This window comes from Setaria viridis, chromosome 8, assembly GCF_005286985.2.
Source record: "Setaria viridis chromosome 8, Setaria_viridis_v4.0, whole genome shotgun sequence".
In the NCBI taxonomy this organism is placed as follows: Eukaryota; Viridiplantae; Streptophyta; class Magnoliopsida; order Poales; family Poaceae; genus Setaria; species Setaria viridis.
In genome coordinates this window covers 15860248-15870092 of record NC_048270.2, presented here as the reverse complement: position 1 = coordinate 15870092, position 9845 = coordinate 15860248, and the positions used below count along the sequence as shown (strand labels likewise).

Sequence of the window (9845 nt, the reverse complement as noted above, 5' to 3'; positions counted from 1 at the left end):
TTCAGCCAAAGGGATGAAACCCTAGGGCGGTCCACCCCTCTATTTATAGAGGTTCCTGACGGGCCTCTAGGTCCGAGGCCCATTAGTACTTCTAAACCTGATCCAACTCGGATCATATCTGAATTGGGCTTCCAGCCCCTTAAGTGTGTGACCCTATGGGTTCGGATACGTATAGACATGGCCCGAGTACTCCTACTTAGCCCAATAGTCCGTAGCGGCCTCTAGCAAGACGTGCCAACTTCTATACATACACGAAGATCATATCAAACGAACCATTACAACATCATGTACATGCTATTCCCTTTGCCTCATGATATTTGGTCTACCTTCAAGCCGATCGCTCTTTCTCGATCCTGTGATTCGGAATCCCTTTGTAGGATAACTCTTAACCTTACGTAGCATGGCCAAGAATTTTCGGATCCGATCACTTGAGGGGCCCAGAGATATCACTCTCAATCAGAGAGGGGCAAATCCCATCTTGATTGACCATGCCTTACAGCATGCTTCGTGACAAACCCGAAAGCTATCTTTTTAACTACCTTGTTATGGTGTAGCATTTGATAGCCCCTAAGTAAGTCGATCCACATCTTGAGTACATGCCACATATATCACTCTCAATCAGAGATGGGCAAATCCCATCTTGCTTGACCATGCCTCACAGCATGCTTCCTGATAAACCCGAAAGCTACCTTTTTAACTACCCTGTTATGGTGTAGCATTTGATAGCCCCTAAGTAAGTCGATCCACATCTTGAGTACATGCGACAATCTCAGGTCTAAGGACAAAGCGTACATGTTGTGTAAAGAGAGAACTACTTCTCGCGTTGGGTCAGTCCTAGCACATGTCTCTACATATGCCTACATTATTAGTTTGACATCTCCATGTCCATGACTTGTGAAACATAGTCATCAACTAATACATGTACTAGTCTAATATTCATGTGTGTCCACACATGAACTCCGACTAGGGACAACTTTTAGAATAACCATACAAGTTAAGAGTTCCACATACAATTCACATAATTGCAGATCAATGCAAGTAGCCTTTAATGGATATTCAATGAACACAATATACAAATCATGGATACAATCAGATATCATCATCTCTATGATTGCCTCTAGGGCATACCTCCAACAGTCTGCCACTTGCACTAGAGTCAATCTAGAATATATCTAATACCCATAGCTCTTATGTCCGCATCATGCTTCGACTGCGGGAGAGGCTTTGTCAACGGATCAAAAATATTCAAATCCGTTTGTATTTTTCATATCTTGATCTCACCCTGATTAACGAGGTCTCTAATGAGATGAATCGCCGCAGAACGTGTTTGTTCTTCTGGTGATTCATTGGCTCCTTTGCTTGTGCAATTGCCCCATTGTTATCACAATAGATATTCAATGGGCTGGATGCATTTGGGAACACACCAAGCTCAATAAGGAAATTCCTTATCCAAACACCCTCTATCGTTGTCAAGATTAGCGGATCAAGACTAGGACTAGTAAATTTCTTTTATGCGTGTAAGGCTTCGAATGGTGGCGTGGGAGACACGGGGTTTAGACTGGTTCGGGCAAGGAAAAGCCCTACGTCCAGTATGAGGAGCTGCTCGTGTTAACCATGCGGGGTCTGTAGTAGGGGTTATAGGAGGGCGAGAGAGGGAGCTGGTCCCAAGTCTCTTGGGTGTGCACTGATGCTCTAAACGAGAGTGTGTGGGTTCTGTTGGCTTGAGAGAGTCCTCCTGTCTCAGAGCCCCCGGTTCTCCTTTTATAGCGTAAGGAGAGCTCGGGGTTACAGATGAGCCAGGCATGAGGAGAAGTAAAAGAGATAAGCTGATTAACTAAAATACAAGGAGACGGACAAAGTCCCCGTGTTGCCGCCTCCTGCTCCGGCCTTCGACCCCTGTCAACGCGTCCACCAGAGGAGGGCGGCTGCCTTTGGATCCTGTCGACGATCCTCCTGGCGACCACTGTTGCATGATGATGGTGTTCGGTTATGGCAACTGTGCGCGTCGGGGAAGGCGGCTGACCCCTGTTGTCCTGCTTGCGGCCCGTGGAACACGGACGTCGCGTCCCTATCGCGAGATACGTGGGGTGTAAGAGCAGGCGGAACTCCCTCCTGTGTCAGGCGACGCAGGCCATGAGTGCCTTTTGACGAAACAAGGGGAGCCGCAGCCACTGTCGCCTGCACGGTCACGACTACAGTGTCCCGCCCTGGTACTTGTGGCGGTCATGTCGAGGGGCACAGGCACCTTTCTATGTGTCAGAGTCGTGGCGCATTTATGGTAAGATCGGTGAGGGGCCCACGAGATCTGCACCCTTGTTTGCCGATCCGCGCCCGAGGCGGATCCTCGTCCTATGGGCCCGGTTGAGTACGACCCCCCACGACTGGGGTCGGGCGAGGTGGAACCCTGCGGCGCGGGGTCGGGCGCATCCAACCCTGGGACCATGGGTCGGGTGAGGTGGAGTTTTGTCGTCGAGGGGTCGGGGGCATCCAACCCCAAGGCTCTGGGTCGGGCGAGACGAAGTGTGGCGTTCCCCGCTCATGCTGGGCCGGTGGCAATCGTCAGTATCTCAGGTGGGCCTAGGCCTTCATGATTGTTGTCTTAGGGGTCATTAGGAGGTCGTTAATATTTCCCCCCAACAGTAGGCCTCGAGCCTGTGGTGGAGCGTGGATGCTCCTCTAGAGGCTGCTATCGTTGTTCATCGGGGATCTCTGCTCGGCATGCAAGCTGCAGTTAATCAGGGATATGGAGTGTTTGTTTGCTTGGCTTGGCCGGGGAGATTGATCAGGCAAGGCGTCCTATGGGCAACTTGGCGCGGGAGGATTTTTTGTTGTTCCATAGAGCACCTTCCGTCTGGAAACCTCAAGTCATGACCATTCGCGTGGTCATTGGTTGCGAGGCTAGCCCCCGAGCCCCCGCATGTTGCAGGGGACTGGTCGGGAGGCTAGATCGACTTTTGTACATTACCCCTGAAGCGTCTGTTCGCTGAGACAGAGGGGGTGAGCCGTGCCACGCTATCCTCGCCGAACGAATCGTGGTGCTCGTTGAGCTGTAGACGGGTTGATTCGAGTGGGGTCCCGGTCCCCGTTCAGGGGGGTTCGGCTCGGGCCAAGCTGGTGGTGTACCCCAGGTTCCGGCCGGGCAGTTCATATAGTTCCCGAGTCCGTTCGACCGGATCCAGGGGCTCGTTGCCTTTCCTCGGAGAAAAACCATGAACTCTAGTGGCGGCCTAGACTCGAATGTGAGGTTGGGACGCCCTAGGCTGTCGTGCACCCGGGTGATGGCCGCTAGCAGACCTGCCCCTTCTCACCCCTCGCTCGGGGGTGTCCTAGGGAGGCTGTCAAACCTGTAGTGGGCCAGCCTTCGAACCCCTAGACCGTAATGGGCCGTAGGAGCGTTTTCAGCCCTATATCCCTTTTTTACCTTTTGGGTGGGCTATGGGCCGGACGTGGAGGAGGTTCTGCGCGTGTGTTCTCCGGGAGGCAAAGTGGCGAAAGATGCCGGCCCACAAAACAAGGGAGACAGGGATGTTTTCCTGCAGTAGATCGTGCGCATGGATTCCAAGAAAAGCGGGCATGACGGGGCGTACCTGGCGCTGCATTTACTACGATGGGGCCGCCTGTTCCGCTTCCCACGTGCCTCCCTATAAGATGGGGGGCCTGCCTCGCTGGTTCCACCCGCAACTGATCCCAAGTCCTTTCGCCTTCTCACGCGTCCTTTGCCTTCCTGCGCGCCGCTCGCCTTCCTCCACCTAGCGCCGCAGCTTTCCCCACCCTCCGCCGTCGCGCTCGAACTTCGGGTCCTCGCGCACCAACGGCCTCGTGAAGAAGGGCCTCCTCTGCGAGAGGAGCGAGAGGGGCGAATGGCAGTTCCCCAGGAATGAAGATGTGCCAAGTCCGGGTGATGGCTACATCATCTCCTTCACGTACTTCCACGAGAGGGGGTTCGCGTCCCTACCGAGCCATTTCTTCCACGGGCTGCTGCACTACTACGGGCTCGAGTTGCAGCATCTCAATCCCAATGGGATTCAACACATCACGACGTTCATCGCGCTGTGTGAGGGGTTCTTGGGTGTCGAGCCCAACTTCTTGCTCTGGAAGTACTTCTTTGTGGTCAGCCTGCACCAGAAGATCGAGAGGAAGGGGAGCCAGCAACGGACGATCCCGGTACTGATCGGGTGCGCCGCCATCCATCTCCGCCAGAACCGCACCAAGGAGTATATGGCACTGAAGACTGCGGCATCCCACAAGGGGTGGCATCAGCAGTGGTTCTACATGAAGAACTACTCCAACTCCCCCTTGCCGGCATTCATCGGCTGCGTCATCGAAGCGGCGCCGGAGCTGTGGTCGTACGACCCGGTGGAGAAGGAGAAGAAGCGGATTGCCGGTTTGCTTCAGGCCATCGAGCACCTGAAGGGAAAGGGGCTGACCGGGGCCGGAGTTATCGGGGCGTACCATGATCGGAGGTTGGCACCGCTGATGCTCCGGGTTCGCTCGCTTGCCGAGATAGCTCCCAACGCGCCGACCAAGGGCACCGTCCTTGCAACGGGTGCGCTTACCGCCACCGAGATCCGATAGCGAGTCCAGGAGGCGCTGGATGACAAGGACGCCGATTATCCAGTGCCCGGTCACCCCTCGATGCGCCCGGACGAGAATTTCATTGATCTAGTGAGGGCTTCGCGCTCGCATTCTTTTTCCTACATTTCTTAATTCGCCGCTCTAACGCGGAGTTTTCATGTCTGCAGGGCCACATGGCTAATGTCGTCGACTTGCGCCCACCGGTGCTAGAGGACGCTGAGCGGCAGCAGTAGAACCACATCCTCGCCGAGAAGCAGAAGAGGCGCAAGGACAAGGAGATGGCGATGAAGAAAAGGAAGGCAGCCAAGGAGTTCCAACGGCGGCGGCGGGGAAATGTCGTGTGGGACGATGATGAAGACGACGATGAAAAGGAGGAGGAGGAAGATGAGAAGGAGGAAGAGGAGGAATTCGTTCTGCCCCCCAGCCGGGCGCACTCGTCATCCAGGTGCAGCGCCCCCAAGCGGCGGTGGGGGACAAGCCGAGCAGACCGCCTACCCAGGACTCGGCCCCGCAAAGCTCTTGGGCCGCGCCCCAGGGGTTGGCGCGGGGCATGCCTTGGGTGTCAGCGGAGCTGACCCTAGACCCTCTGCCTGTGTCCCAAGAGTAGAGGGGTAGCGGCAAGCAGCCGTTGCCAGATGCCCTGGGGTCCGCGTCGGGCTCGGAGGCGAAACGCGCCCGCCGTCCTCGCGCTGAGGGAGTTTAAGTGGAAATTCCTCGCGTGTCTTGTTCCTTCCCTGGCGTCAAGCCATTTTTGATGATCTTGCTGTCGCTCCACAGTGCTCCTCGGGACTTCGTCCCACCGTTGGCACAGAAGAAAGCGCTATAGGTGTCATCCACTTCCGCGGGGCGAGCCACAGCCCTGCCGGCGGCTAGCGGCGGTGTCGCCGGGGAGACCACGGAGCCTACCGCGAAAGTGGCCTCCGTGACAGCAACCAGAGGAAGGGTGGCGCATCCGGGCACGGGACAGGGTCCGACCCCTGCTCCGCCTTCTTCCTCCATGGCCGACCCTGCGGGACAAGGTGTTGCCGCTGGGGTCCCTCCGACCGGCAAGGTGATAGACCTCGACGACGAGGCTGAGGAGGAGCCTGTGGTTCCAGCGGCGGCGGCAGAGATGGCGGCGGCGAAGGTGGGGATGATTGCCCCAGCGACTGCAACGGAGACGCCGGCGGTGGCGGAGGCGAGGATGCCTACCTCAGCGAACACGACGGAAACGCCGACGGCGGCGGAGGCGGGGACGCCTACCCCAATGGACGCGACGGAGATGCCGGTGGTGGTTGGGGTGGCAATGCCTGCCCCGGAGATTGTGACGGAGGCAGGGACGCCTGCCCCGGCGGCCGTGACGGAGGCCGTGGTGGTGGCAGGGACAGGAACACCCGCTCCGGCAGTCACGACGGAGACGGTGGTGGACGTGCCGGAGCTGTCGTCGAGGCCAGCAGCGTCAGAGGCGGTGGCGCCTGCCCCGGCGGCGGTGTCGGGGACGGCGGCGTTGGGGGCAGCTAGAGTGGCTCCCACCCTTGCCTCGGTTAATCTCGTTCCCAAGGCGTGGGGTGGGCCTACCCTTGCGCTGGAGGGTACGCGATGACCCGCAGCGGCCCCTCTTCGTGCTGGACAACGCCGAGGAGTGGGGCAAGTGGCAGGCGGTGCAAGGCGGGCTCACAAATTTTCATGCTGCCCTGTCTTTCGCGATTGTGGAGCTGGACAGCGTCGTCGTTCCTGGTGGCCAGGTATGGTGTTTTCCCCGGTGGTTGTTTTCGTCTTATCTCTTCGTTGCTGAGTGTAAATTGTTTTGTAGGCCCTCCAGGACTGCAGCCGGGGGGAGTCCGAGTTCCTCCGGCTCAAGCGGGGGCTCTGGGAACGCTTCTCCGTGGAGAGGAGGCGGACCAGGGAGCTAAGCGCGCAAGTCGCCGCCGCTCAGCAAGTCATCGACGACCTGTGCAGGCGTGAGCAGGCAGCGCGGGAGGACGCGCGGCGGGTGGAGGACAAGTTCTAGGCCGTCATCGGGAAGGCTCGCCTAGATCACAAGGAGTTCCAGGCCGCTACTGAGAAGGCCCGCCTTGATGCCGAGGAGCTCGCACGGCTGAAGGGGGAATATGAAGCCCTTCAGAAAACCGTCGAGCGTATCTGGCTTGAGCGGCAGAAAGCTTGGTAGGACCGGGACTTCGAGATGACCCGGAGGGACGAGGCTGAGAAGATGCCAGCCGAGCTCGGGACGGAGGTCAGTCAGCTTCACGTGCAAGTGCAGGGGCTTCAGACCGTCGTGGCCCAGGGGCTCGACCTGGAGCGTGAGTTGAAGGCTCAGTCCGAGGGTAAGGCTTCTCTTGTCTCTTCGCCTTTGTGGTGTTGCAATGGTTTCTGACTTGGACTTCTGTGGACGGACCTTACAGACAAAATCGCTCGGCTAAGAGAGTCCTCGACGCGGAGCGCGCAGAGCACGGCAACCTGCGGGATGCGGTCCACGTTGTCTGTGACGGCCTCGGCGTGGTCCAGGGGGAGGGGACGAGTTCGTTGGTGACTCATGTCCTTTGGACGTACCGGCAGGCCCGCGAAATTGCCCTGGAGGCGCTCCGCATCGGCGTGAGGTGAGCCTTCAGCGTCTTCGGCTCCCACTACTCCGGCATCAACTTCGCCGGGATGAGCAGGGGGTACGCCTCTGGTTACTCCGAGGCCGAGCTGGACGAGATCGATGCGTCGGTGCTCAACCCAGCGGAGGCCTTGGTGAAGCTTCTGGAGGAGGAAGCCGTCCCGCCCGAAGACCAAAGGATGAGGTAGCTATATCGGGATTAGACGCCCAGAAATGTAAATATGTTAGTTTGACTTTGAACTTGTTTTCGTGATGGCCACAGAGGCCTTTTCTATAATTTGTCGAAAAAAGTTTTCGATTCTTTTTTTTTCAGTTTGGAAAGTTTAGAGCACAGGTCGGGCGCGTTAGTAAGCGCTGATGGGTGAAGGCACTGTAGCCGCTGGGACGTAGGTTTTTTCACAGTCCAATTAGTCTTGCCTGAACGCCGTTCGTGCACTCTCTCCTTTTCACACCCAAATATTTAGGAAGAGGGTCGGCTCGGAAAGAAATGGCATTTTGAGAAGATGTCAAGTGACTTGGGCCGGAGCCCCTGATAGCCCCCGAGGGATATGCGACCTTGGGGTAGAGCCAGGGTCGGATATCCCTGAGTTCGATATGAAACTTGAATGAAATCGACTCAAAATTCCTTTTCCATTGAATCAATAAGTTACAGAAGTGTTTATATACAGAACTTGGAAACAAAAACTAAGGGTAGAAGCGTCTTAGCTGCTCTATGTTCGAAGCATTGTTGAAGATCTGTCCGTCAGGGGTTGCCAGCTTGTACGTGCCTGGCCGCAGTACTTGCGCGACGATGAAGGGGCCTTCCCATGCAGGGGTCAGCTTGTGCCGGCCTCTGTTGTCCTGGATGAGGCGAAGCACCAGGTCGCCAACATTGAAGGCTCGACCTTGCACCTTGCGGCTGTGGTATCATCGTAAGGCCTGCTGGTACTTGGCCGAGTGCAGCATGGCCACATCGCGCGCTTCGTCGAGCTGGTCTTGCGCGTCCTCGAGTGATGCCTAGTTTCCTTGTTTGTTGTACGCCTTAACCCTCGGCGATCCGTACTCCAGGTCGGTGGGGAGAATTGCCTCGGACCCGTAGACCATGAAGAACGGGGTGAAGCCAGTCGCCCTACTGGGGGTCATCCTCAGACTCCATAGGACCGCGGGGAGCTCCGCGACCCACCGGCCACCAAACTTTTTGAGGTGGTTGAAGATCTGTGGCTTGAGACCCTGGAGTATCATGTCGTTGGCCCATTCAACCTGCCCGTTCGTGCGGGGATGTGCCACGGCTGACCAGTCCACTAGGATGTGGTGGTCGTCGCAGAACTGAAGGAACTTCTTCCCGGTGAACTGCGTGCCGTTGTCCGTGATGATGGAGTTGGGGACTCCGAAGTGATGGATGATGTCCGTGAAGAACTGTACCGCTTGCTTGGACTTGATTTGCGTGACCAGTCGTGCCTCGATCCACTTGGAGAACTTGTCGACGGCGACAAGCAAGTGGGTGAAGCCCCCGGGCGCTTTCTTGAAGGGCCCGACAAGGTCCAGACCCCAGACTGCGAAGGGCCACGTGATGGGGATGGTCTGGAGTGCCTGTGCGGGCAGATGTGTTTGGCGTGCGAAGAATTGGCACCCTTCGCAGGTGCGTACCGCGTGGGTGGCGTTGGCGACCGCCGTCGGCCAGTAGAAGCCCTGCCGGAAGGTGTTCCCAACGAGGGTTCTTGGTGCCGCGTGGTGGCCACAAACTCCGGCATGGATGTCCTGAATCAGCGCATTTCCCCGCTTGATCGGGATGCAGCGCTGGAGGATGCTGGTGTAGCTCCGCTTGTAGAGCTCCTGGTCAATGATGATGAAGGATTTGGCGCGGCGCGCAATCCTACGTGCCTCCGTCTTGTTTGCCAGGAGCGTCTCGCGGATGAGGTAGTTGAGGTACAAGGCTCTCCAATCAGGCAGGGGGTCAGGCCCCTTTGCTGGGTTCGCATCGATCTCCATGACCTCGGGGTCGGAGGGGTTGGCTTCCGAGTCTAGGACAGGTGGAGCATTGCCGACCTCACCTAGGTCCGCGCCCGAGTCCGGGACAGGTGACGCGTTGCCGACCCTTCCCGGTTCCTGGTAACGTATCGAGGGCTTGTATTGGTCACTGACGAAGACGTCGTCGGGGATGGGCTTTTGGTCGGATGCCACCTTCGCCAGTTCGTCAGCCGCTTCATCGAAACGCCTTGCAACGTGGTTGAGCTCTAGTCCATCAAACTTGTCTTTGAGCTTGCGGACTTCGTTGCAGTAGGCTGCCATCTTGGGGTCATGGCAACTCCACTCCTTCATGACTTGTTCGATGATTAGCTGTGAATCGCCTCGGATGTCCAGCCACCGGATGCCCAGCTCGATGGCGATGCGGAGCCTATTGCGGAGGGCCTCGTACTCAACGACATTATTAGATGCAGGAAAATGGAGGCGAATCATGTACCTCATGCGCACGCTGATAGGAGAGACGAAGACCAGACCCGCTCCGACGCGAGCCTTCATCAACGACCCATCGAAGTACATTGTCCAGTACTCCTGCCTCTCCAGCGCGGATGGCGTCTGGATCTCCCTCCACTCTGCGACAAAGTTGGCGAGTATCTGGGACTTGATGGTTGTGCGGGGGGCGTAGGTGATGCTCTGATCCATGAGCTCGAGCGCCCACTTCGCGATCCGTCCCATGGCGTCCTGATTT

General features: G+C 57.3%; 1 protein-coding gene across 1 annotated transcript; it reads right to left on the bottom strand.

The window, feature by feature from the left end:
• Nucleotides 1-7772: 7772 nt before the first annotated feature.
• On the bottom strand, nt 7773-9424 carry LOC117834331 (uncharacterized). The gene is made up of 3 exons (XM_034713934.1): nt 9017-9424; nt 8783-8968; nt 7773-7781 (listed from the first exon to the last, which is right to left on the bottom strand). The coding sequence occupies exons 1-3, from the start codon at nt 9422-9424 to the stop codon at nt 7773-7775; spliced, it is 603 nt and encodes a 200-aa protein (XP_034569825.1).
• Between the last annotated feature and the right edge of the window lie 421 nt (nt 9425-9845).

What these genes read in the sequence shown, in the direction of transcription:
- LOC117834331 (XM_034713934.1), bottom strand. Translation starts at nt 9,424, where the DNA reads ATGGCAGCCTACTGCAACGAAGTCCGCAAGCTCAAAGACAAGTTTGAT. An exon ending in TCCTGGCAAACAAGACGGAG is followed by an intron (nt 8,969 to 9,016) that starts GCACGTAGGATT and finishes ATCATTGACCAG; the next exon opens with GAGCTCTACAAGCGGAGCTA.